This window comes from Lepus europaeus, chromosome 7, assembly GCF_033115175.1.
Source record: "Lepus europaeus isolate LE1 chromosome 7, mLepTim1.pri, whole genome shotgun sequence".
Taxonomy (NCBI): domain Eukaryota; kingdom Metazoa; phylum Chordata; class Mammalia; order Lagomorpha; family Leporidae; genus Lepus; species Lepus europaeus.
Window position 1 is genome coordinate 113,800,693 of NC_084833.1, and position 26,946 is coordinate 113,827,638.

Genomic DNA, 26,946 nt, shown 5'->3' on the forward strand with positions numbered 1-26,946 from the left:
AGGGCGTTTGGGTTCCTATGGGAATTTCATTTGGGAAGGCGGGAAGAGTTCAGGTGGTGGTTGATGGTGACGATGGCACAGCAGTGAGCGTGCCCTCGATGCTGCTGGGGTGCACATGAAGAAATGGTTAGAATGATACATTTTATGTTATGTCTATTTTACCACAATTAAGAATAACAGAGTCCAAAGAACATTGAGGCCAAACTGGCTTTTCCTGGGGTTGGGAGGGAAGATTAAGGAAACTGTAGTCCACAGACATGTTTCACATGACTTACCACTTGCCTATGCCTTGTTTTACCCGTTGTAAACTAGCTCTAGGTCAATGAAAATCTAGAATCAGATAAAGGAAAGGCTGGAACCAGGTAACCTAGAGGGCAGTTCTCTAGATAATGCATCATTTTCTGTCAACAGACTTTTTATTTCTACTCTCCCCTGTTTTGATAAAGACTAATCTCCAAGAAAGATTATAAAGCTGGTCTGGTTAGATGTTATCTCATTATTTACATAAGGACAGCAAGTTAATTTATCAGATAGGTCTTGTTAGGCTTGCTTGGCCGCAAGTGTTCATTCGGAATCCCGGGTTGGACTTAGAATCTGTTTAGTATTTCTTGTCTTGAGATTAGGAAGCCAACCCAAGAAACTGGCTCCATAAGGTTTTACCTGCTGTACCTACAGGTGAGAACAAATTGTCTTCTTAAGGACCCCCAAAGACCCTAGGATTCCTGGGTATTTATAAGGCTGGAAACCAAGTAAGTCAGCTTTCTTGGGAGGATTTTACTAGTATTTTCTCCATACAGTGAACCTTAGTTCCTTAAGGCTGATTTGCTACATCTGAGTAAGGGGCATCATTGTCAAATACAGCTTTTTAAGCAAGGCATTGATTGCATAATCCATTTTTCTAATTATGCTCTCATAAAAAGGACAGGTTCTTGTTGAACTCATACAAACAGCCATATCCCCGTGACAAACAAGGAGACTCAACAAGAGTTCATGAATTCTAAGGAGACAAGGAGAGAGAATTAGATATTTATAAATGTCTCATTTCAGTTTACAAAAGCCGGATCTATTGCAGTGTTCAAGTGGCAGTAGCCTAGGAAGAAAAAGATCTTCATGACACACGTATCCAGAAAATAGAACACTATAACAGTATTCCAAATATAAATGACAGCAATCATCCTTCATCAGTTCATTGAGTTCAAACGGTTTATGGAAAAATGGAAATAAGAGATAAGTTTATTTTGGTCTGAAAAAATTGGAAATCCATGCATTATGTTTTCCATAATATGCATTTTCCATGAACTTTTTGAGAACGCTTCATCTGTGATTAATTCTTTTCCATTGACTCTTGGGTTAGCAATCATAAACCCATGGGTCTATTGACTAAAGGGTTAGGGAACTCCCGACTCAGTCCACTAGGGTGTATGTTTTTAAACTCTAAGTGCTGTCATCAGAAGCTCTGTGCAGTGCTTTCTGAGACAGTTCTTGGTTGTTAAAGATAAAAATTCTAATCTGTGGCTGATTACAGAGCCTTTAGGAAGCATCAGAGTAAAACAGAAACTACCTGTAGGTGACAAAGAGTAAAAAGCCTGGCTAACTTACTACTGATAATTTTCAAAAGTGGATGATCTAGTGAGATTTCAGGACAAAAAAAAAAATAATAATGCAACTGACAAGGACATTTGATTGCTCCTGTGTCTATAAAAGAAAAATAAACTACTCCAAACAACAAAAGAGAAGATGGTGTCTATAAACATAATCAGGGTGATTCCAAAGACAGCAAATGTTACATCAGTTTATAAAAATGAGTGTATGTAATTCTTTCAGATGTAGCATATAAAAAATTCTGAGATTTACATAACATATCAGGAATGTCAACTAAAGAGATTCAGTAAATCTAGGGTCAGTCTTAGGCATTTATACTTTAAGAAAACTCTCCAGGGACGTCTGATGCACACATTCCAGTTGAAAATGATTGGCCTGGAAGATGCTTCAAGCTGAAGAAGTAAAGTTGCAGCCCTGACATTTCAAATCATAACTGAAATCATGGCTAGTATTGAATACTGTTGTCATTAGTCAAAGCACTGTCAGGAGGCTGAGAAGAAGCATTTCATGGACACTGAGGAATCTGGAACTTCTCATACAGCAGATCATTTGTGGAATATTTGTGTGGATAATAATGCCCTTTGTGTAGAAATTTAACTTAGGGAAGGCTGAGTATCTTTTCTGAGTAGACAGTTATTCCCACCCATGAGATACTAGATAAGCCTAATTAAATATATGTTTATTTATTTATTTGAAAGGCAGAGTTAGAGGAGAGAGAGAGCTTCCATTTGCTGGTTCACTCCCCAACTGGCTGCAAAGGCTGGGGCTGGTTCACTTCGAAGCCAGGAACCCAGAACTCCATGTGATCTCCTTTGTGGATTCAGAGACCCAAGGACTTGGGCCATCTTCTGCTGCTTTCCCAGGCATGTTAGCAGAGAGCTGGATCAGAGGTGGAGCAGCAAGGACATGAACCAGCATCCGTATGGAATGCTGGTACTGCAGGTGGCAGCTTTACCTGCTGTACCACAATGTTGGTCCCAAGCCTATTTATTTATGGCACCTTCCTTTTTAGAGGTGAAAGAACACATCTTTGCAATTTCCCAGGAGCCTTCATTTTTAAAATAATATGAATAAACTCATCAAAACTGAACCAGCTTTGGCAAAATTCTAATATACTTAATTGCTTTTCAGACTCCATAAGCCCAAGTAAATCAAATTCCCTTTCCACAAACCTATCTCTTATTCTGGAACAACCAGTCATGTTACTTGAGAGTAAAACTGCTCTTTTTCCTCCTTAATTAATGAAAACAAGTCTTGAGCACACAGCTGTACATCTCTGCCACTATCGTATAGGTTTGGATTCCCGTCCAACACCACAGGGGACGTAGTTCTACCGCAGGCAGGCTGTGGGGCTGGACAGAGGCCTGCGAAGACAGTTGCAACATGGGCCTGCTGCCTTGGAACCAAGGCTCAGACCAGACAGAGCATGTGTATGCCAAGTGGACATTTTGAGAAGGCACTGCTCTAGGTGTGGAGTGACAGACATTGATGTTTCTTACATACCACGCACTCTGCGGCCACTCGAGGTCGTTTTGAAGAGTCCCCTTTTCAAGCACGTCTAACACTTAAGGTGTTAAAGCTTCCCCGTGTAAACTGCTCGGCATCCGGGAAGTGCGCGATGAAAGGTGGCTTGTACTGTTGTTATTGAGGGTGACGTTATTATCATCACAGATAAGAAGTTAACCCAATCACTCCTCCTGTACTAAACGAAAGACTGGCCCCGGGTAGAGGCAAACAAGATCAAGTCATAGAGTCTGAAATGACATCAGAAATGAACCAAATGCTTTCACGCATAGCCATGGAGCAGGGCAGGGAGTGAAGCAAACGGAGTAGGAAGCTGGAGGGCAATAGTGATAACCTCTCTAAGATTGCTGTGAGGTACTGCATGCAAATACTCAAATCACGACTGGCCTCATACTAAGTTCTGAGTACACATTAATTGCTGGCCATTCATTTTTCCTCCTGCTTTGTGCCAGGTATTATTAACTTGTAATTCTTGGAGAACTGTGAAGCCAGAGGTACATATCCTCCCTGTAGAGCTCCATGGGCAGGGTGAGGGCGCTGAGAAGTGAAGCAGCCGGTCCAGCACAGCACATCCCTGGTCAGTGGCCGAGCTGGAGCTTGACCCAGGTTTGTGGGACTCCTAAGCTCCTGGGCTCTCTGCTGTCCTCCTGCTGATGGTGCACCTGGCCCTTCCGCCTTAGACAAATCACTTGAAGTGACAAAGACTCCATTTGCTTAGCTGTAAGGTAGAAATTTCAGTGTGCCTATGTTACAAAGGTTTGGTGGGATTCAATGAGACACTGTTGAAAGCCCTTAGCCCAGAGCCTGGCATGTCTGGTTCTTGTGAGGTGCTTGTCAGTATCTGCAGAGAGGGATACGTCCTCTGTGTGGGAAGCAGGTAGGCTCTACCTGGGCAGATCTGGAGGGATTCTGAGCTGAGGTCACAGAGCCAGTGAGGACTGGAGGTGCACACATGGCCTGTCCCCAGGCAGCTGGTAGGAACGTCAGGGGCTGAGGGCGCAGTCTCGGGAGATGGGGCAGGTGGCATCTGGTGTGCAGAGGCAGCTGCCTCCCAGCAACATCAGGGACTGAGCGATCCTGCCCAGGAAGATGTTACTGCTCCTCTTCCCCCTGCCAGACCCTCTCTGTGAGGTGGGGGCAGAGAGCTTGCTCAGGGCATTTCAGAGTCCCTGAGCATCCCGAGGTTCCTGGGCCCAGGGCCTGGCTGGCTCCCTGCCCTCTGTGCCAGCGTCAGCGTGGGCATGTCTGGGGGCAGCTGGCAGCATGGGCATCTTTCCAGAGACATGACTGTGGCTGGTGCTTATAGGGCAGGGCCCATTTCCTGGGGCCCTGGGAGGGGGCACAGCTCAGGAGGTGGGGAAGAGAAGCCTGTGGGAGGAAGGACCAGGTGAGGCAGCACTGGCTGAGCAGGAATAGGTGGGGGGCGAAGCGGGCTGGCAGGAGGAGCAGGCACAGTGAACTCCCACGCTGCTGCTGTTTCCCCACACCCTGATCTTCCCACGGCAGCCGGAAAGGGCCACAGCGGTGCTGGTGGCGGCCACTCGGGCCAGGCCTTCCACTGCCAGATCCTGGCACCATGGGAAGACGTGGGAGAAAGACAAGGGGCCGCGCACCAACAGAGAACCTGCTGCGTGCCGGATCCTGTCACACCCCTTTCTATTTTCCTTTCATCCTTACAACAATCTTGTGCAGCAGGAGTTTATTATCTTGTTTAAAAGAGGATCAAACGGGAGGCTGAGAGAGGTTAAACAGCTTGCCCAAGGACACAGGAAGGAGCAGACATGAAGACAGCCTCCTTAGCTTAAGTCCAACGTCTTTTTCCCTATTCTGCCAATGTCCTGGGTCACGCCGGAGGCCCCTCATGCCACCCAGATTCCTTTCTCTTGTCTTCTGTCCTGATTACTGCAAGGAGCTGCTTGGTCAGGGCAGCATCAAGAGCTGCTTAGGGGTGCGCTGTGATGGGAAGACCTGCTCTTGCAAAGGGAGGAGGGAGCCTAAAGACCGGGAGGCTCTGCCCACCCTGCCTGCTGCCAGCCCCAGGCTGCTCATGTGGCCCTGCCTGTCCATCCCCCAGCCCTCGTGACTGCCTCTGCCCCCAGCTGTCACTGCGTTTCCTCTTCTTCCCTTGTTTCCTCTTTCCCCCCCTTACAGAGCAGACCTCACTGGCTGTGGGTGGGGCTGTCTGACTCACCCACGGACTGGTCTGGAAGACAGAAATGCCTGATTTCTTCTATTCAAGCTGCACCAACCAAGAGCTGAGGTTGGAGCTGAGAGGTCCCCAAATAACAATAGCATGAAGACAGACTCCAGGGGTGGGGTCCCCAAAGCCCAGGGGCCCCTACCTGGTCGCTGCTAAGGTGGCTGCGTGTGTGTGTGTTTGTGTGTGTGTGTGACTGGGCTAGGTGGCCGGCTGTATTCCAGCTCTCCTATCGGCCTCTGGCTCATTCCCAGGGCCCCTGGTGCTCTGGAGGAGTGGGAGAGGACATGGTGTGGGGCGAGGGATGTCCCTGTCCCCTCGCCAGGCAGGACGCAGCTCTGCCATCAGCGACACGCTCCCATGTGTACCCTTCCCACAGCCTGCATGCGCGATGGCCGCCGCTTCTCAGGCTCACAATCCTCACCCTCTTCCACTGTTGCTGCAGCTGCCTGCACAAAGCAGCTGCGGCTTCTCTTTTTCTGAGCTTCCGGGTCCCTACTCAGCTTTCTTCCCAGAGCAAAGCAATCTGTCCTGTATCTTCCTCTCTCCTTAAAAACATCACCATTCAAGCCATGAATTTCAGAGCCCCTGGGTTGTCCTGGGTCCCTGGGACTGCTTGCCAATGGCTCCTTTTCCTGTGAAGGGTCTTGGCAGCCAAGCCCTAGGTCAATTTGCTGCCTCTGAGCAAACACCCAGGTCCCAGCCCAAGGAAGAGGACAACAAGCAAGGGATTCCTTGGGCTGACTTCCGGTCCCAGGTGAGCTTTGGCCCTCAGTCCTCAGGGGCCCCCTGACCTGGCCTGCCCCTGTCCCATCTCACAGGCTGCAGGCCTGGCTTAGGACAATTGTCCTGTGGTATCTACTCTGGGCTGGCCTTTCTCCACAGAGATATCTCAGGGTGGCGTGGAGGACTCAGCAGGGGGTGGAGGTGGTGTCACTGTCAAAATTGGCCCTGACCTGGTTCTGATCGTGCCCAACCCTCTATCCTTTTTAGATCTGCTCACCCTAGAACAAGCACATCCAAGAACAGGCCACTTAGTCCATTTCCTCAGAGCCAGGGCCAGGGTCACCTCCAGCCACAGCCAGCCCAGCCTCCTGAGCAGCCCTCGGCATCTCCTAGCAGGGATGACTGGGCAGGCACCAAGGAGACAGAGAGTCCTTGGCCAACTCTTAGGTCAGGAGCCCTCTGCTGCACTTGTTCTTGTTTTTCTGTTGTGCTCATGATGGAGGTGCAATGTTCTTTGGGGGCCTTGTTTGTTTGTTTTTTATCCGTTCTTACTTTGGGACATACTGTTCCCTGCTCCTATCCCACAAGCTTTCTTAGTGCAAAGTCTTAACAAGATCTATAAAGCTATTATCACTTGCCTTCAGAGGAATAAGGGGACTGTATTAGCTGAGAGATAGCTAGTTCCTCTCTCTATCTGACTTGGTTATTCAGTAACCAGCATCCGGTGGGCGGAGGTGGGACGCTAGGAGCTGGCACCTCTTGCTAACCAAGACTTAGAGGGTCATGGGGCAGCCAGCCCCGCCTGGAACAGCCTGGGGGCCTTGTCCCTTCACCCTCCTGGCCCAGCCTGGCCCAGCCTTGAGCTGCCATCCCTTACTCCGGGGCTAGGTAAGACCCAGCTGTGCATATGTTGCCCTCTGCTCCCCTTCTGGGGCCTCTCAATTCACGCAGTAAGGACTTGTAAGAAGAGAAGTGAAACCCGCGAGCGCAGAAGGCTGTGCGTCAGCTGTCTTTCTGTGAGTTAGCCTGGGGTTGGCAGCCTCGGCCTCAGCCTAGCCCGGCTGAGTCCTGACCCGTGTCTCCCCGCCCCTTTGAGCTGTGGCCTCTTGGCTTTGCCTCAGCCCACCTCACAAAAGGGAATGGAAGGAGCACTGTTCTGAGAGGAGGCCGTGCCTGCGACTTTCAGCTCATCCCTCCACTCTCCGGAGTCTAGGCAGGAAGTCCTGGGAGAGGCCAAGGCCAGCCTAGCATCATACAACACGGCTGAGTATCCCTGGCCCCAGGAATCCTGACTCTCCTGTCTTGGGTGTCCGGTTCCCTGCAGGGGTCAGATGCCAGTGTGCCCCTGCTGGCCTCCTGTCTGACCCTGAGAAGCAGTGGGATGGCCCCAGCAGGTTCCCCCATAGGAACTCAACCCACCCCAGGCAAGCTCTGCAGGGGTCATGTACAGCTTTGGCGGATCTCTGTGTTCCTGCAAACCCAGGTTGGCATCCTGGGCAGGCACAGCCCCCAAATCTCTGCCTTCCAGGGAATCCAGGGCCTTGAACCCTCACTCCTCAGAGGAGTTTGGTGCCAGCCCCCAGCCTCACTCAGCTCTCGTAGCAGAGCAGCCTGGGCTGCCTCAGCCCTTCTAGCTCCTCTTCCTCATCTGAAACAAGACCAGCTGCCATTTTTAAGTGGGGGCCTTGTGATGGTCACCACCTCGCTAACCTGTCATTCATCCTGTAAGAAAGGCTATAAATGCCCTGCTTTTCCAGTGAGCAGACAGGCTTGGGCTTCTGCCTGCCTCCCAAGCCCTTGCTCTTTTGTCTTAGAGTCAGCAGGTCCTTGGCAGGCATCTGCCTGGGGCCCTGTGTTGCTGCCATGTGCCTGGGAGTGGCGAGCAGGATGGAGAAGGCACAGGGAACCAGCCCTGCCCTGCAAGGAGGAAGCCTGTCTGGGGCTCCCCTCCAGAGTCAACAGGGTAGAGGCCTGGGTCTTCACTTGGCTTAGCCTCATTGCTGTCCAGAGCATCCTGGACCTAGGAAGTCCCTTCCCTTGCAATGGCTTCCCAGTACCCTCAAAAGATGGCCTGAACCACAGCCTGGACCCCAAGACCCTGCCTCCTCTCCAGCCACCTGTCCTCCTGTGCTTGGCTCAGTCCCACCTCCCAGATGTCCTGACCGATGCAGAGTTCCCCAAACAGGTAGTGTTATTTCACGCCTCTGTGCTTTTGCACACACTGCTTCCTCTCCCCGGCACGTCCCTCCCGCCCAAGCCCCACTGGCCTGGCCACCTCCTCCTTGTTTTTGAAAGTGCAACTGAACCCTCACCTCCGGAAACCCTTTCCTGACAATGCTGCCATCCCACTGGGCTCGGTGTCCCACCTCTGTCCTTCCGGGCCACCCTCTTTCATAGCACCGATTCTGCCTGGGGGCTGCAGGAGGGCAGTGGACCCTCTTAGGAGTCCTCTCACTGTAGCCAGATCCCCAGCACAATGCCTGGCCCCCCAGATGGAGGGGAAAGCAGCCCATGTGCACTAGAAGCATGAAGCCTTAGTAACACGCAAAAGGTCACCTAGTAAAGGATTGAGAAACAGTCCCGCAGGCTTGCTGTGTTTCTCCAGAACCCTGCAGCATCCCGGGCAGGGCGCTGAGCTGGGGTTAACTGTGGAGCTTCTGTCTTCTTCCATCAGTTGTTCTTTGCAGCGGGGCGCCCTCTCCAAATTCAGAGCCCCTGAACCAGGAATCCTGAGCCACACAGCAACCGGTGGGACCCGGAAAACCCTGCTGCCACTAAGCTGGCCCATGCCAGTCACCGTGACAGGCCCTTGGAGCAGGTAGCCAGAGAGAGGTAGCCAGGTGGCTCGAGAGGTCAGGCGTGGAGAAGCATGAAATCCAGACTACACAGTTAGAACATGGTTCTGACGGAATGCCAAGGCACTGGCCATGTTTAAGGAAAGTAGAGCTACTGTAGCTCCATTCCCTTAAGAAGATAAACCATGGGCGATGGAGGCAATGGAGGCGATGGAGACAGAGGCCCAGATAGGAGCTCAAGTTCAAGGGTGCAGGAGGCGTGGCCCAACCCAAATTCAACTTTGTGAAAACACCCTTTATTTCACAAGTGGCAGGCCACATTGCTTCACGGCACGGCCAGGGGAAGTGAGGCTGGGGTTTGGAGCAGATTCCCAGGCAGCGCAGGGTGAACATCCAGTGTCTGCCATCGGGTCTGCAGGGGTGGGGGAAGGAACAGACTCAGGGCTCCCACCCCTGTCGCGAGAGCTGTAATGGGCCAAGGCCACGGTTCTTTCCTGATGCCTGGCCCTTCCTCCCAGCCTGGGGGTCCAGACCGAGCTCTCTTCTCCATGTCCTTCCTGACTACAGGCTGCTGACTCGGCTCAGCTGATGCCCTGATGGTGACTCAGGCCTTAGGGAGAGGGGAAGGGGCCGCAGTGCAGTGGAAACTTTGAGTGCAGCCCGACTGGACCGTTCTTTCCATCCCAGACCAGCACAAGGGCTGAGAGGCAGGGGGTAGGAGAAGGCACATGAGGTGTGGGAGCCACAGATGGAAAGAATGATCTTCCTGTCTGGAGGGGAACGGACCAGCCTGGGACCAGCTGTCCCACTGTTGAGTCATTCTCAGCTATGGTCTGGGCTGTCTTCTAATGGGGCTCAAGCAGGTGCTGTGTCTGCTGTGTTCCAACTTAAGAGGAGCACTGGCCTCACTTTGAAGACAGGCATCCACCTTTGAGCTTCCCCCATCATTTCTGACATTTTACAAACCATTGTATCCCCCTGCCCCAGTCTCCGTCACTCCTGTGCAGACTGAGCGCACTTAGAGAGGCTGGAGAGGAGCAGAGGGGGGTGGCCAGGGGCTGGAGCAGGAGGAGGGGTTCCCCTGGGGCATGCAAGGTTGAGCCAGCTCTGTTACAACTCCAGGGATCAGCCAGCACTGGGGAGATCAGTTCCTTGCCCCTTGGCCTGTGAGCATTTGTTCGTTGCCTTCCCTTCCCTCTGTGCCCAGGGGAACTTGTGTCTCCAAGTGGGTGTGAGGGAGAAGAGCTGATGATGCTGAGGTTGTGGCTGCCGGCGGCATGGGCCCAGGTGAGGGGCTGGCCCAGGGCTGCCAGGCAGGCCTGTCTTCCTGCTGAGCCCTACCACTGCTTCTCCTGCAGGTTCCGTGGTTTCATCCTGCTGCTGACCTTCCTCATTTATACCTGTTACCACATGTCCAGGAAGCCCATCAGCGTCGTCAAGGTGAGGCCGGGCAGGACGGAAGATCGCCGGAGATGCTGGTGCTGGCAGCCGGCACGAGAGTGTCCGGGCCTCAGTCCGTAGCCCTCCCGTACCCTGGCTGTGGTTCCCAAAGCTGCTCCCTGCTCCCTGCCCCAGGGATGTCGCTCTAGGCGCTCCTTTTGCGTTTATTCAAGACAGCAGTGTTGGTGGGTGTGGATGGGATAGGAGGGCAGGGCCCCTGGGCTGTGTGGGTCTGATGTGACCACTTTCCTTGTAATCCATCCCTGCAGGAGATGGTGCTAGCAGAAGCAGGGGGACTTGGGATATGGTGGGGAGGCAGTAGCACGAGGGTGGCTCCTTCTGAAATCTGGGCTGCGTGGACGCTGGCGTGACACAATGAGCCCTGACCTGTGTATGCCAATGCCTCTGCAGAGCCGCCTGCACCAGAACTGCTCGGAGCTGGAGCCCGTCAACCACACCCACAGCCCCAATGACACCACGTGGTGCAGCTGGGCCCCATTCGGTAAGAGCAGGGCACATTCCCCATTCCCTCTTCCTCAAGATGGGGCTGCCCAGAGCCAGAGAGGCTTCCTGCAGGGCCAGCCGGGCAGCCAGCTTTCTGTCTCCCCCATCTGCTTTCAGACCAGGACAACTACAAGGAGTTGCTGGGGGCTGTGGACAACGCCTTCCTTGTGGCCTATGCCATTGGCATGTTTATCAGGTAACGAGAGCTGCGTAGGGTGGATGGTTCAGAGCTTCTGTCCTCTCCCCGTCCAGCCATGCCTAACCTGGGGGCAGCTGGGCTGAAGTGAGAGAGCTGATGGCTCCCTGAGGTGGGAATGAGACCAAGACTTCCTCTCGTGCCATCAGCTCCCACCCCACCTCCTGTCCTCACCGTGGTCTCCGGGGTCTGCTCCTTCACTGCTGGCAACCCCTGCTCCTGGTCAGGCTGTCCTGGGCGCTGCTTTTGGGTTCCTTCACTCAGTGAGCAGCGTTGGCGGGTGTGGGCTGGGTTCTCTAGGGGTAGCCCCAGATGCAGAGAGAGCCAGGACCATCCCCACCCTGGGCTGCGTCTGCACGGGCACACAGCAAGCATGCACTTGGTGTAGCAGGTGTGGTGCGCACTGTCTGGCATGACAGCTGCATAAGGCAGGCACGGCCTTCTGAGAGCTCACCGCAGGGGTGGCCTGTCCGAAATTCAGTAGCTGATGGCAGAACAGCGAGGCGGCACTGTGACAGACGTGGCCCTCGGCACCCCTCCTCCCCCGCCCTGGGAGCTCGGTCACTTAGTCCAGGCTGGGATTAGAGAATAGGGCCCAGGGAGGGCTTCTTGGAGGAGATGACAAATGACTTGGTGAGGAAGGAGGGTTGGGATCATGAAACTGGAGACTAGGTGGAAGGACGCAGTGACAAAGAGGGTCTGTGTGTCCTGCCTGGGCGAGGGGGAGCCCCCGGGGGATAGCACCCCAGGTGTTGAGCTGAGATAGGTAACCCCCGGGGTGGGAGGCCAGACTGGTGTCCTGAGAGCCCAATCTGATGACAGCCTGGGCTGCAGAGATTGAGGAAGGCTCGAGTCCCTGCTGCGGTGACAGAGTGTCGGAGGTGGACAGGGCAGCCCTCGGAGACGGAGTGAGAGAGCTGGGGAGGAGGGTTGGGGGCAGGGGTGGCTTCCCAGTCCGGTCTCAGTGGTCAGGTGTTTGGCGAGGGCTCAGGGCAGGGGCCTGGTTGGCGGAAGGAGGCAGAGGAGCTCAGGGTGCTGCATTTCGAGTGCTCTGGGGACATCCGAGCAAAGCTGTCCGGGGGCCCCTGGCTATGATCCTGCAGCTCTGCCATGCAGACCGGGGCTGAGGCTACACAGTCAGGCAGTTGGGCAGATAGGTGGTGGTTAAACCGGAAAGGCACTGAAGGGACTGCTCCGGGAGGAAAATCAGTGACAGAGAGTGGCCAGCCAGGAGGGAGGGAGATGGGCAGTGTCACGGCATGGCCAGCAGGGTCAGGGAGGGCAGAGGGGTCCGATAAGTGGGGCTGAGGCTGCCCATGACACGAGGCATCACAGAGGTCATGGGTGGCCAGCTGGGCCAGGGCTGCTCCAGCTGCACGTGGTGGAGATCTGAGGAGTGGACATGGGAGACTAACCACAGACCCACCTCTCTGTTCCAGTGGGATTTTTGGGGAGCGGCTCCCCCTCCGTTATTACCTGTCAACTGGAATGCTGCTCAGTGGCCTTTTCACGTCACTCTTTGGCCTGGGATATTTCTGGAACATCCACATGCTCTGGTACTTTGTACTCATCCAGGTACAAGTCTCCGTCTTGCATTCACTTCTTGGTTCCCATCACAGAAAGGACCCTGGGGACCACTGGTCCTTTCCAGCCACCCAGGTCATCGCAGATAGGGACTTGGCCTCCTTGCTCCCCACTCAGGGCCCTTTCTGCCACCCTGCGGGGGGCCTTAGTTCCCCACCCCGATGCCATGCGTTGTGTCCCAGGCCCCTGAGCTCCTACCGCAGAGAAACCAGCACGTGACATTGGGGTGTGTGTGGACGTGCTTGTGGGGGGAAGGCCAGGTGCGTCATGTCAGATGTAGAGGGCCCCTCGGCCATGGCACAGGACCTTCCGCACCTGGGTGCATGGCCCAGGCAGTTCCCACCCTCTGCCATTCTCCCCGCAGATCTGCAATGGACTCGTCCAGACCACAGGCTGGCCCTCCGTGGTGACCTGCGTTGGCAACTGGTTCGGAAAGGGGAAGTGAGTGATAAGGAAGAGTGGGAGGGAAGGGCCAGGGAGGGCAGGGGTTCCCGTGGTCATTCGAGGGCCTCTGATGTAATCTCGGGAGGAAAGATTAGAAAGCTCTCTCCCCCTTACTGATTTTCACCTGCCGAGATTCAAACATTTCAGTGGCTAAAGAGCTGTGCTGCTCTTCTCACCAACAAGGCTTTAACCCAGAGAACAGGTACCCTTGGTTCTATGTGAGGATTTCAAAAGCTTCATGGGAAAATGAAATTAAAAGTTTATTAAAAGTAAATTAAAAATGTACTGTGGTGCAAACAGTTTTGAAATCCATTCATACTTTTTGTTAAGGTTTGTTTATGTATTTGAAAGAGTTGCAGAGAGTTTGATCTTCTATCCACTGGTCCACTCCCCAGTTGGCCTAAACTGCCAGAGCAGGGCCAGGTCAAAGCCAGGAGCCAGGAGCTTCATCCAGGTCTCCCACGTGGGCAGCAAGGGCCCAAACATGTGGGCCATCTTCCACTGCTTTCCCTAGGCCATTAGCAGGGAGTTGGATCGGAAGTGGAGCAGCTGGGACATGAACTGGTGCCCCTATGCGATGCTGGCACTGCAGACAGCAGCTTAGCCTGCTACACCACAGCACCAGCCCTTTAATGCATACTTTTCTCAGAATACACATTTTTCGTGCATGGATTTTTAATCTTCTTGCCCCCTTCACCAATAAACTTATCTTTTAATTCCATTTTCTATGAACTTTTTGAAGTACACTTGTACTTTTTTTTCTCATTACAGATGAATTTCCATTTCTTTTTAAAAGTTACAGGACTTTTAAAAATATTTATTTATTTATTTATTTGAAAGGCAGAGGGACAGAGAGAGACACACTGAGAGAACTCCCAAAGCCAGGAGCAAGAATACACTCTAAGTCTCACGTGGGTGGCAGGAGCCCAATCACTGGAGCCTTTGCTGCTTCCTCCCAGGTCTGCAGGGGCAGGAAGCTGGGAGCAGGAGCCAGAGCTGGGTATGAACCCAGGCACACTGATGTGGGATGCAGGCGTCTTAACCAACATTTTACCTGCTAGGCTAAATGCCTGTTCCTGAATTTCCATTTCCAATGGCGGCAAAAAGCAGCCTGTAAAACTGTTTTTTTGTTTTGTTTTGTTTTGTTTTTTTCCCCTTGAACTGACTTTTGTGCAAAAGAAAAAGAAAAAAAAAAAATGTTGCTTTAGAGCAGGGTTTCTCAGCCTCCATCCTGTTGACCTTTTCGGCTCTTAAACTCTTGGAGCAATGGGGATGTCCTGTGCATTGTGGGGGGTTAGCAGCGTCCCTGGCATGTGCCCATTCAATGCCAGTAGTATGCCCCCAGCCCCAGGCTGTGACAATCAAAAGTCCCCAGCTGTTCCCAGATGTCCCCTGGGAGGCACAACCCCCTGTTTGAGGACCGCTGCTTTAGAATGAGGCCCTTGGGGCAAAAGAGAAGAAAGGGTAGGGGGGCACACCCTCACTGCGTAGACAGCACCTGCCTAGAAGCCCTGTGGGTGCTCACTTGGAGAGCTGGCCCAGGGCAGTGGGACCCCAGCCGAGGCCTCTGCCTCTCCCTGACCATGTCTTTGAGTGTCCTGGTTTTCGGTAGCTCCTGGAGGCCACCAGTAGCCAGCCTTTGAGCCTGCTGCAAAAGTTGCCCTGAACAACTTTTTTTAAAAAAAAGATTTTAAAAAATCTGTCTTTTTTATAAGACAGATTTACAGAGAGAGATAGACACGGGTGTGTGTGTGTGTGTGTTTCATCTGCTGGCTCACTCCCCAGATGGCCAGAGCTGGGCCGATACAAAGCCAGGAAGAAGCCAGGAGCTTCTTCCAGGTCTCCAACCAGGGTGCAGGGGCCCAAGCACTTGGGCCATCTTCCACTGCTTTCCCAGGCACATTAGCAAGGAGCTGAGTCTGAAGTGGAGCAGCCTGGACTAGATCCGGCACCCATATGGGATGCTGGCACTGCAGGCCAGGGCTTTAACCTGCTGCGCCACAGCTTTTACATTTTTTTAACCTTTTCTGTTCTTCCCACTTTTGCTCCAGGCGGGGGCTCATCATGGGCGTCTGGAATTCCCACACATCCGTGGGTAACATCCTGGGCTCCCTGATCGCCGGCATCTGGGTGAACGACCAGTGGGGCCTGTCGTTTGTGGTCCCTGGCATCATCACTGGGGCTGTGGGTGTCCTCACCTTCCTCTTCCTCATCGAATGTGAGTACCCCTCTCTCCCCACGGGGCACCCAAGGGAGCCTCGAACCTCTCTGCTTCCGGGAAGAGGCTGCAGGTGTGCAGGAAAGATTGCAGGTCATGGAGCTGGAGGCCCAGCGGTGACTCTGGAAAACAACCCCTGGAGGTCAGGTTTTCTCCTTTGCAAAACAGGAATAACAGTACTATGTACTGTGTAGGGTGTCTGCAGGCTTACGTGAGACAGTGTAGTTACCGTTTTTGGTCCATAGCGGAGGAGTTAGAGGGGGTATGGAGGGGAAGGCGTTTTCTTAGGGGCACAGATGTCTCACCTTGGGTGCAGATAGCCCTGTCTTCCCCATGCTCGGTCAGCCTCCTGAGTTACAAGGCCAGATGTTCACAGCCACATCTTAGCCCACCGCTGGTTGTTAAGAGGGCCAGGCCTGGGTTCCTGCACATCCCACATGTGGGACGTGCATTAGCACACTGAGGATGGCGTGGGGATGGCTGCCTGCACCAGCTTGGATCTAGAGCAGGCTGGCTGCTGGGAGGCTCCTTAGAAGGCTGGTTTATTTCAGATCCAGAGGATGTTGACTGCACCCCTCCTCAGCACCACGTGAGTGTGAGCCCGAGCCCGAGCCCAAGAAGCCCTGTCCCCGCCCCCTGTCCTGCTCCTTGCAGAAGGACGGCTCCCCGGGGGGAGGGGGGACTGGAGAGGGAGCTCAGCCCCCCAGTGCCTTCACAGATGTAACATCAGGCCCTTGGCTTGGCTCCTGGCAGTGAGTCCAGCCCAGGAGAGGACTGCACCCCCTCCAGCTCACAACACGGGTTCTCTCCCCTGTGCAGGGTGGACCAGACGAGGACCAGGACAACCCTGAGGACCCCGGGAATGGTCCCTATTCTAACAGGGACAGCAGCCTGGAGGCTGCAACCAGCTCCAAGGAGTCCTGCGCTGAGCCTGCTGCCATCAGCTTCCTGGGGGCGCTCAGGATCCCGGTGAGACGGGTTGGGATCAGAAGGAAGGCAGGGCCTCTCTAGACTTTTCCGTGCAGACATGTGTAGGGTGGGTGGCCTGCCTGGGGAGGGCAATGTGGGAGACTTGTCTGAATGCAGTGTGGAACAGCAAGTGCGTGCTGCTTTACCAACCTTGGACGTGTGCTTGAGGCTACTTTGGGTGTGGATGATGGACAGTCCTGGGGTGGTGCTGAGCTGCCCCCTGGGCATCATGCCCTCTGTCCTGCTTTCCAGGGTGTGATCGAGTTCTCTTTGTGCCTGCTTTTTGCCAAGCTGGTCAGCTACACCTTCCTCTACTGGCTGCCCCTCTACATCTTCAATGTGGGTGAGTCCGAGGGAGGAAGAGCTGAGGGGAGCAGTCTAGGAGGGTGTCCAGGCCGTCGCTGGTGGGAGAGGAAGCCCATATGTGACAGATGATTCTTGCGTAGGCAAGATTTCTCCCAAGCCACTTTTCCCGGGACCCAGTGAGATTTAGCTAGTTCAGTGGGAAGCTAAGCCCCATGTACTAGCTCCAGGCCCTTACTGTAGCTGGCCATTAGGAGACTGCATGCCTCCCCACCTGCTTCCCCAAGCTTGTATGAAGGAGAACCTCTCTCCAGGATGCTTGGCTCCTAGGTGGGTAGGATTGGGGTCCTGTAAAAGTCTGCCCTTTGCGTCCCTCCCCCAGCCCAAGGAAGAGGGCCAATCAAGCTGCCCCCCATCAGGTAGCCTGGCAGTGACCCCAATGTCCTGGGCCAGCTGGGCTGAGCTGGGAGTACTGCTCTACCTTGCACACTCCTCTCCCCTGCCTCTCCCTGCCCCAGGCCCTGCCCAAGAACACATAGATGAGGCATGATGGCTTTTGTGGTTGCAAAAGAAAGTTTCCTGTCCACCCGGCCTGGGTCTCTGGCTTTTCCAAAGGCAGAACTGCTCTCCCCAGCCCCCAGGAGCCTCAGACCTCTTACCCAGGGCCGCTGCACTCCCTGCCAGCCCCGGGGGACCGATGCTGCCCTGCAGCACACGTACTTGCTCCAGATAGGCTGCGCTGGGATTGGTCACGCGGCCGAACCTCAGGCCGAGGCTTGCCTTGCAGTCTGCCGAGGGGCCTGTCTGTGATAGGGGCAGAGTGCCGGGGTGGTTTCGTGGACACTGCAACTCTTTGTTTGTGGCCTTTGGTGCTGACTTCAGCGCATGAGTCAACCTTGAGGGTGGGGCTCGGGCTCCCCGTTTTTCCTGCAAGTTCCCTTCCGGCTCTGTTTAGTAGCAGAGACCTAAGGTGACAGGGAGAAGCTCCCGGTGGGATCGGCTGGACAGTTGGAGCAGAGCAGAGAAAGCGGCCGGCTGGACCGGGGGCGGAGGCTCAGTCCATAGCAGCTGTGCTGCAGGAGGATGGCCCCTGGGACGGGGTCCTCAGGGCCCAGACCCCAGGCTTGCAGGGGAGGGGCGTCCCGCTGGGGAAGAGGGCGGTACAAGACTGGGCATCCACCCCGATCTGCAGCACGCTTCCTCCGTGGCCCTGGCCAATCACCGCCCCAAGGGTCTGAAAAGGAGGCAGTGGAGATGGATGGGTGCCCTGGCCCTCCAGGGTGGGTGTGCTGAGCCCCTGTTCCGTGTGTGTGTCCCACAGCCCACTTCAGCGCCAAGGAGGCCGGGGACCTATCCACGCTCTTCGATGTCGGCGGCATCATAGGTGAGGCCTGCCCTGCTCTCCCAGGGGGCTGTCTTCCCTGCTCCTCTTGTGGGGGTGCTAGAAGAAGGGCCAGGTCCGGTGGGCCCTGACCTGGGCAGCTGGTGCCAGAGAGGGAAGGCCCCTTGGGATTTTTCTCATTTCGGCTCCTATGGGTGAGTCTAAAAATGATGGCCTTGGGTTTGGTCTTCTTACAGTGACAGGTAGAAGGGAGGGCTATAGAGGAAGAAACCCTGCTGGTTTTTGTTTTTTTTTTTAAATTTACTTATTTATTTGAATGGCAGAGTTACAGAGAGAAAGAGACAGAGAGAGATCTTCCATCTGCTATTTCACTCCCCTCAAATGGCCACAATGGCCAAGACTGGGCCAGGCTGATGCCAGAAGCCAGGAGCTTCTTCCAGGTCTCCCATGTGATGCACAGGCCCAAGAAGTTGGGCCATCTTCCACTGCTTTCCCAAGAGCATTAGCAGGGAGCTGGATCGGAAGTGGAGCAGGGGCCGGCATTGTGGTGCAGTGGATTAAGCCACTGCCTAGGATGCTGGCATCCCATATGGGCCCTGGTTTGAGTCCTGGCTGCTCCACCTCCAATCCAGCTCCCTGCAAATGTGCCTGGGAAAAGCAGTGGAAGATGGCCCAAGTCCTTGGGCCCCTGCACCCACATGGGAGATCTGGATAAAACTCCTGGCTCCTGGCTCCTGGCTCCTAGCTTCAGCCAGTTGCAGCCACCTAGGGAGTAAACCAGTGAATAGGTCTCCCCCCACCCCATCTGTAACTCTGAATTTAAAATAAATCTAAAAAAAAAAAAAAAAAAAAAAAGTGACGCAGCCGGGACTCGAACTGGCACCCATATGTGATGCCTGTGTTGTAGGCAATGGCTTTACCTGCTAGGCCACACACAAGCCCCTCTGTTTGTTTGTTTGTTTTTTGACAGGCAGAGTGGACAGTGAGAGAGAGAGACAGAGAGAAAGGTCTTCCTTTGCCGTTGGTTCACCCTCCAATGGCTGCTGTGGCCGGCGCGCTGCGGCCGGCGCACCGCGCCGATCCGATGGCAGGAGCCAGGTGCCTATCCTGGTCTCCCATGGGGTGCAGGGCCCAAGCACTTGGGCCATCCTCCACTGCACTCCCTGGCCACAGCAGAGAGCTGGCCTGGAAGAGGGGCAACCGGGACAGGATTGGTGCCCCGACCGGGACTAGAACCCAGTGTGCCGGCGCCGCAAGGCAGAGGATTAGCCTAGTGAGCTGCGGCGCCGGCCTTTTTTTTTTTTTTTTTTTCCTGTTGGTTTTTGATGACAGGGCCAGGCCAGTGCTGGCCAGGATGAGGGGACAGTGAGGACCCCATGAGGGATGGTGTGGGCTGCCCGGGTGGCAGTATATGAGTGGGTGTGTGGGTGTGTGTTCCAGGTGGCATCATGGCAGGGCTCATCTCGGACTACACCAACGGCAGGGCCACCACTTGCTGCATCATGCTGATCCTGGCTGCCCCCATGGTGCGTATAACCTCTAGGGTGAAGAGCGTGTGCCTATGAGCCCCCATGGGTGCATCCTGGATCTGCACACATGGCTGTCTCGCATATGCATGTGTGTGCCTCCCTGCGCATGCATTAGGGGAGGAGAAGCAAGGGTCAGTGGAGGAACAGGCACCCTGGAAAGGGAATTTGGGGAAGGGATTAATGGTGATTTGGCTGTGGTGGGGAAGAATAGTTGCTCACTTTGGCCAAGGAAATGAGAAGAGGTCAAGGTCAGACATGAGAAAAGACTTTTGGGGGAAACAGGAAGCAGCAGATGAGCCTGTTTTAGACCCTTCATCCCCGGGACACCTGTAAGATCTGAGAAGTGTGGAGGTGAGAGGGAGAAGGGATAAGCTGACATCTGGGGTTTCAGGGCAGGAGAGGGTAGTCCCACACTTCTGGGCTCCAGCCCAGTGAGGGGAGCCTGGGAGTGACTCCGCCCTCCCCTTGTCCTCTCTCAGATGTTCCTGTACAACTACATCGGCCAGAACGGGATCATCAGTTCCATAGGTGAGGGGGTGGTTCCACGTCCTGCCAGGCCCCGGGAGAGGCACTGCCTTGGAGGCCCAGGAGGTTGGCTTGGGGGTTCGGGGGAGGGCTGGGGGCCGTCTAACCTCACTGTCCCTGCTGCTGCCGCAGTGATGCTGATCATCTGCGGGGCCCTGGTCAACGGCCCTTACTCACTCATCACCACCGCCGTCTCCGCTGACCTGGTGAGTGGGGTCACTTCCTGGGGGCTTGGTCAGGGCTTCTGTCCCCAGGTCCCTTTCTGGCACACCCTGCAGAGGCGAGACCCTCAAATGCCTTCAGAGCCCACCACAGCCCCTCCCTCCTCCCCGTCACTACCCTCTGTGAGTCAGTCCCTCTACAATCCTGGTCCTTCCCAGTGCTGCCGCTCAGCTCAGGCCTCCTCACTCTGCCCTCTCCCCCTACCCCAGGGCACTCACCAGAGCCTGAAGGGCAACGCCAAGGCCCTCTCCACCGTCACGGCCATCATCGACGGCACCGGCTCCGTAGGTGTGTAACCCTCGCTTTTGGCTCCTGGCAGCTGAGCCCTGAGCTGTGCTGCGGGCAGACCCCTTGGTGTACTGCTGTCACTTGGGCGGGCAGGTGCGGATCCCCTTTTCACGAGGTGTGCTCTGAGCAGGTGCGGCTCTGGGACCTCTGCTGGCCGGGCTCATATCCCCCACGGGCTGGAACAATGTCTTCTACATGCTCATCTCTGCCGATGTGCTGGCCTGTTTGGTAAGAGTTCATGGCGGGGGGCTCTTTCCCGCCAGGCTGGAGCCCTGGAGGCCCAAGCATTGGCCACTGGGTCTCTGGGATGATGCAAACAGCTGAGCTGTGCCCAAAGCTGTCTTACTTCCTGGGTGCCCTTGCAAAAGAAGCCGCATGCCTGCCACCTTTCCTTCCAACAGTGCACCTGACACAGGACACTCATGGGTCCTCACGCTAATGGTGCCCTGCCTGCCCTCTGTGCCTTGTTCTCCCCGCAGCTCCTCTGCCGGTTGGTGTACAAAGAGATCCTGGCTTGGAAGGCATCCCTGAGCAGAGGCAGAGGGTGAGTCCCCCAGGGAGCCACAGGCCCCTCTCCCAGCCTTATTCCTTATGGGAAGCCACTCATTGCTCAGTTTCTCTAAACCCAGGCTGAGGCCAGTCCCGCCCAGACCTTGGGAACGCTGAGCCAGCCCCTGGACGTCCTGTGTGAACCACCCCACCCAGCCCACTAACCTGTCCTCTGTTGTCCCCGTGTGTCTCCCTAGCTCTAGTTTGGCCCTAACCTGCCCGCGATAGTATTTTCCTCAAGTCCCATGACTTTTGTGAGTATTTGCTGCGAGTCTGTGGCTAATGCGCCACGAGGACGTGGGCTGCATGCAAATCCTGTCTCCTCCAGCGTGATTTCCGCACCTTTCCCTTCTCCTCGGGAGCCAGGCGCGAAGATTCTGGGCCTGGAGGAGAGCCTGGTGCTTGGGAAGCGTCTCCCCAGGGGTCTGAGACGCCACGGGGGCTGGTAGTCTCTCCCCTGAGGGAAGGTGTTAGGGTTTTATGTGTGCCCCCTGGACAGAGGAGGCAGAGATGGTGCGGCCAATTCCTCTCTGAACTCAGACAGAGCTGCAAGTGCCACCTGCAGTTCAGAAACCAAGGTCATCTGGCCCCTCTGTCCAGGGTGTGCAGCAACTGCCAATCAAGGCCTGTGAAACAAAATTCAAATCAAGTGCTGGGGGCTATCCTGGTGCGCTCTCTGCCTGGTGGCCAGTGGTGGCGGGCATATAGGTGGTATGCATAGACCAGCGGCTGAGGCAGGGGCTGCCCGCTGGTGCTGGTGGCTGGGTGCGCCCTCCCCGTGCCCTTTCGGGCTCTCCTTCTGAGAGCTCTTAGTCTTGCTAAGGAACTGTCTGGACTTGGGTTGGATGGAAGAACCTGCTGGGGCCATGGTGACCAGCACAGTGTCTGGACAAGTGCTTCCCTTAGAGAATCCTCATCCAGAGAGAAAAATGGAAAACAGGAAGAATCAGGGGAAGCAGGAAGTGGTCCCGGAGGGCCTGCCATCCTGCCAGGCCTTGCCCTGGTCCTGCTCGGGGAAGCAGGGATTGGCAAGCGTGACCAAGCGCTCCTCCACCTGTTCTCCTCTGGGGCAGCCCTCAGGGCAGAGCGGCAGGGGAGGGAAGCAGCGGAAAGGGAGGAGCTCGCACATCTCTCAGCCACCTTGGGAGGATGCTACTGTCACTTAGAGGTCAGAGAACAGAGTCGCACAGCCCATGAGATAAGCGTCAGCCTTCTGTGTGGCCTGCCGTTGGACTCACCTCTGTGGGTCGTTTGCCTTTCTCTGCACTGCTGCCGCCCCAAGCTGGCCCTTCTCAGAGTCAGGCTGGTGAGGGAGTGTGCAGAGTGCTGGGCCTGGAATCCAAAACCCCTGGGCAATCCTGGCTTCTTTGTTCACTCAGCGCTAGAAACTTGGGCATGCCCTTCCGCCCAGGCTCCCTTTCCCTGAACCTCTGTGTCCATAGATTTTTTTAAAAAACATTTATTTATTTATTTATTTATTTATTTATTTATTTGAAAGGCAGAGTTACTAAGAGGCAGACGCAGGGAGAGAGAAAAAGGTCTTCTATCCACTGGTTCACTCTCCTGATGGCCGCCAACGAACGGCTGGAGTTGTGCTGATCTGAGGCCAGGAGCCAGGAGCTTCTTCCTAGTCTCTCACATGGGTGCAGAGGCCTAAGGACTTGGGCCATCTTCTGCTGCTTTTCCAGGCCATAGCGGAGAGCTGGATCGGAAGTGGAGCAGCCAGGACTCAAACTGGCACCCATATGGGATGCCAGCACTTTAGGCAGCGGTTTTAGCTGCTATGCCACAGCGCCGGTCCCTGTGGCCATAGACATTGATGCAGGTGTGCTTATCAGATGTGTGCTTATCAGCAGGGCTGATCTGATGCTGCGATGAGATGGGATATGAGGTGGTGCTGTGTAAAGCTGTCAAAGGTGGCTTTACACCGCACAGTGTTTCACATACCTTTTAAACTTGTCACTTATGTGTGTGTGTGTGTGTATGCATATTCCTGCCTTGCTATTCCCTGCCCGAGAGGTGAGAGGGGGCCCTAATAATAGGGCGCAGAGATGAAAGGCAATTATTAAGGGGCCCTGGAAGCCTGCCTCCTCTTTCCCCAATTAAGGGTCTCACTTTCTTTTCCATCACCTCTCTCCTCTCCATTCAGGTATAAAGAAATATGAGGCCCCGATTGGAAGCGAAGCATGGAGGGTCCCAGCGGGGTCCCCAAAGTGAAAGACACTGGAAACTTCCATGGTTGGGTTTGGCAAAACCTCTTCCTCCAACATCAGCCCACTCAGCTCAGCTTAGCCCAACACAGCTGAACTCAGCTCACAGGGCTGCTAAGGGAATGGGAGATTCTGCACGGGACGGGGACTGCCAAGCATGAGGAAATGGGAGATTCAAGGGCCTGAGCTTGCGCACTGTGATGGGAGCACTACTGCGGTTCTGCCAGGACCGGGACGAGGGTGAGGCAAAGAGCGACCTCGGGCACAGAATTCAGAGGAACACTCGCTCTCGGGCCTGTGCACCTGCCGACCCTTGCCTTACGCTGGTCCTAGCCCGGCTGTCACAGTGGACGATGACATCTGGGTCAGCGTGGTTGTGGGGCCAGGATGAAAGGGCAGGACTGAAAATACCAGTGTGTGCAGTAAGAACTCTGAGAACGAAATGCTGATGGTTACTGAGTGCCCACTGCATGCCTGCTCTTCTCTGGGGCTGGAGCCGACAGTGGGCACAGGACCATGGTGACCTAAACAAGCAGGTCATGAATGAGCCAGCAGGTGCGTTCCTGTGGCTGCTCTGTGTGCAGATCATTGCGTGGGGCCACCCGTAGCCCCTTCTCTACCCTGTGTTCTAACCTCCCACCCCTGTCTTGGGAGTCCTGCGTTGCTACAGGTGGCACTGGCCCTTGGCATTGCCACCTGACCTCTACAGCTGCCCATCAGCGCCAATACAGATTTCTTTTGCCAGTGGTGCCTGTGCTCATCCTTGGTAGGGTGTGGCAGGGCAACAAATGGAGTCTCTACACCACAAGCTTGTGCTGGGGCTGGTGACAAGTGGCATTCCCAGAGCATGTGAGGCTTGATGGTGTAGGAGCCTGGAGTCCCATACAAGATAACAACCGCAGCCTTTACCGGGACACCGTGTGGGCTGGTGTTTCAGCTGGAACTGAAACTGGAACCACAACCCTAAAAAGGTCGTGTACACCCCAGTGATAACAACTTGGTACATCTTGTCCTGCCAGATGCTCACCTGGGCTCTGAAAGCAGGAATCCTCGGAGGCTACCAGGCCAGGAGCTGCACTCAACACTGAAGACCTTGTCTGTGTTACTCACGCGAGCCGCTAGGTGGTGACACGATCCTGTGCTAGAGGCCGTGTGGGGCTGTGTCCTGCCTCCCAGAAGGGAGCCGGGAGCAAAGCTTTCTCAGCTTGTCCTCAACCTTCCTTCTGCTGCAGACAGATCAGGGTGGAGTGGATGGCTCTGTGGAGGTCTTCTCTTCCACAGCCTCACTTACTAGAGCCAAGCTTGTTTCCTCGTCCAGAAAATGACCTACCTCGTAGGACTGGTGCGAAGGGAGACAGCATTAACTACACTCCCTGACTGTGAGGAATTTGTCTAGTTAGGGGATAAGATAAGATAAGAATACCAAAGCACTTAAAAACAATATGCAGAAAACATGGAGAGAGTGAGTCATCTGACAGCTATGCCACTCATTAGCCCAGCCCTGGAAGTGGGCAGGGCTGCAGGGCCAATGATCCTCATGGCAATGGGAGGAAAGAAACTGTAGGACATGGATGATCCCTTAAGTAAGGGAGTGGGAGAGGAAGTTAGCATGAATACCAAGCCCCAAGTGCACACTTGCGATGTGCAGAAGGCATTGTGGGAGCTCAGAGCCTGGCCTCAGAAACGAGGACTTGGGCTGTAGGTGAGAGTTTGGGAAAATGACAGAGGGGGGAAGGGGTTGTGGGCGGGGGTCTGGGGATGCCAAGCTCTGAGGTCTGCCCTTGGGCACTTAGCTCGCAGTCCTAGGCTGCCTGCTCACCTCAGCACTGGGCACTGACTATGCAACAGAGCTTGGTACCTGCCTCCTCTCTGGGTCCCAGCATTCACACGGGGCTAATGCAGGAGCATTACTTTAATTAGTTATTCATTTAATTTAACTTCACATTTGGTCTCAATTAAGCTTAAAATGTTCTTCCTTATAGATGCTACAATAGCACTTGTAATTAAAAAGCAATAACTCTTTGCGTTTCTCCTTTAGAGATCCACCGGGAAGCTGGGCGTGTGTGTGTGTGTGTGTGTGTGTGTGTGTGTGTGGTAGAAGGGCTGAGGGAGGAGGAGGAGGCGGCAAGAAGCCATGAAAAAGAGGAGAAGGACTCTGCACTATCAAGCCACCCCTAAGACCGAAGTTGTGGGGAGGAACTCTTAGCACGTCAGAAAACCTGAGAAGTGGATAAAGGGGCAGACCTTGCACATAAAGGAGTGGGGTAGGAGGGGTGTGAGAGGGAGGGTGGGAAGACAGGCCACATACTCTGTGGTAAGCAGAGCGCCCCTACCCCCACGTCGTCCACAGCCCAGTTCCTAGAACGTGTGGAAATGCTACCAAACATACAGATGGGATTCTGGGGATGTGAGTCAGGATCCTGCAGTGGGGAGACCACCCCGGCTCATCAGGGTGGGCCCAACATAGTCACAAGACTCCTTAGAAAGCACATAGCCAGGCAGGAGGATCCAGGACTGGAAGATGCTATGCTGCTGGCTTTGAAGACAGAGGGAGAGCCCCCAGCCAGGGAAGGAGGGCAGCCTCTAGAAGCTGGAAAAGGCAAGGAGATGGGCTCTCCCTTGGGGCCTCCAAAACTGTTATTTTAGCCCCTGGAAACTCAGTTTCCATTTTCTGACCTCCAGAACTGCAAGACAGTTGAATTTGTGTTGTTCTAAACTACTGAGTTTGTGGTGACTTGTTACAGCAGCAATAGGAAACTAATGCATGTAGTCCCAGTGTAAAACTGGATCATGATCAAAGGCAGCAAAGCACACACACAGGGGAACGGGAGACACTGTCAGGACTTACAGACAAGTACAGGGGATGCCACAGCTTTCAGGTACAGCACGAGTGCTCTGTGTGTCACTAGGCCTCGGTTCCCTGAGGGCAGGACCTGGGCTAAACATAAATCCTCCTCTGCCAGCAGCACCCAATGGGATGCAACCACAAACATGAACTTTCTCATTTTGCCTGTGATTTTGGGCCCCGGTTTGGATCCTGGCTGTCATTCCTTGGGTCTCAGGAAACAGAAAAGAGGGTGTGTGTTGGGAGGGGGAGGGGGTGTGGGGACGGGGGACCTTTTTGTTTTTCAGTGAATAAACAGCAACCACCAATAATCTGCTAGAAACAGAGATCAAGAAATAAACAAAATTCGCTTGGCTTGGGGTGTGTGTGTGTGTGTTTTCCATTTTTACTTACATATTTTTATCTATTTGAAAGAAAGAGCTCTCTTCTGCTGGTTCACTCCATAAATGTCCACAACAGCAGGAATTCAACCCAGGTCTGGCCAGACATGGGCCAGGAGGCAGGCACTCAATATAGGTCTCCCAACTACGTGAACCATCATTGCTACCTTCCAGGGTGTGCATTAGCCTGAAGCGGGGACTCAAACTTGGGCACTCCAACATGGGTTGTGGGCATGACCCCCCAGGTCAAATGCCTGCCCCTGGCTTGTGGCTTTTACTTTTCCACTGGCTCTTCTATAAACCAATCCAAGTGTCAACATCCCAGGTGGGTGGTGCTTAAGAGATGGCTGGGTATGTCTTTCCTGAAAATTCCACCCACTGCTGCCCAACATTTTGGTATCTATACAAGTTGCTAGGACTCGGGCTTTTTTGTAATTTCTGTGAAACAGATTTACATTGCCTAACCCTGGTCCCTTCTTTTCCTGTTTTCATTTTATGGAGCAACATAGTACAAGGGTACATAAAAGGTTCACAGAAAAGTAGAATTAAAAGAT

General features: G+C 54.4%; 1 protein-coding gene across 4 annotated transcripts in view; it reads left to right on the forward strand.

Moving 5' to 3' along the window:
- SLC37A2 (solute carrier family 37 member 2) overlaps window positions 1-24,162 on the forward strand; it is a 56,498-nt gene extending 32,336 nt beyond the window's left edge. For 2 of the 4 annotated variants that reach the window (XM_062197265.1, XM_062197264.1), the window contains exons 2-18: window positions 10,203-10,284; window positions 10,696-10,786; window positions 10,906-10,984; window positions 12,424-12,559; window positions 12,933-13,009; window positions 15,064-15,230; window positions 15,782-15,819; window positions 16,050-16,199; window positions 16,452-16,542; window positions 17,824-17,886; window positions 19,285-19,370; window positions 19,853-19,901; window positions 20,031-20,104; window positions 20,330-20,408; window positions 20,539-20,636; window positions 20,888-20,952; window positions 23,107-24,162. In XM_062197265.1, coding sequence (XP_062053249.1) covers window positions 10,255-10,284; window positions 10,696-10,786; window positions 10,906-10,984; window positions 12,424-12,559; window positions 12,933-13,009; window positions 15,064-15,230; window positions 15,782-15,819; window positions 16,050-16,199; window positions 16,452-16,542; window positions 17,824-17,886; window positions 19,285-19,370; window positions 19,853-19,901; window positions 20,031-20,104; window positions 20,330-20,408; window positions 20,539-20,636; window positions 20,888-20,952; window positions 23,107-23,122 — 1,389 coding nt within the window. In that variant the 5' untranslated portion in view covers window positions 10,203-10,254 and the 3' untranslated portion in view covers window positions 23,123-24,162. Of the gene's footprint in view, window positions 1-6,020; window positions 6,081-10,202; window positions 10,285-10,695; window positions 10,787-10,905; window positions 10,985-12,423; window positions 12,560-12,932; window positions 13,010-15,063; window positions 15,231-15,781; window positions 15,820-16,049; window positions 16,200-16,451; window positions 16,543-17,823; window positions 17,887-19,284; window positions 19,371-19,852; window positions 19,902-20,030; window positions 20,105-20,329; window positions 20,409-20,538; window positions 20,637-20,887; window positions 20,953-23,106 lie in introns of those variants that run through there. The other 2 variants (XM_062197266.1, XM_062197267.1) reach the window with 2 other exon arrangements.
- The last annotated feature ends 2,784 nt before the right edge of the window (window positions 24,163-26,946 follow it).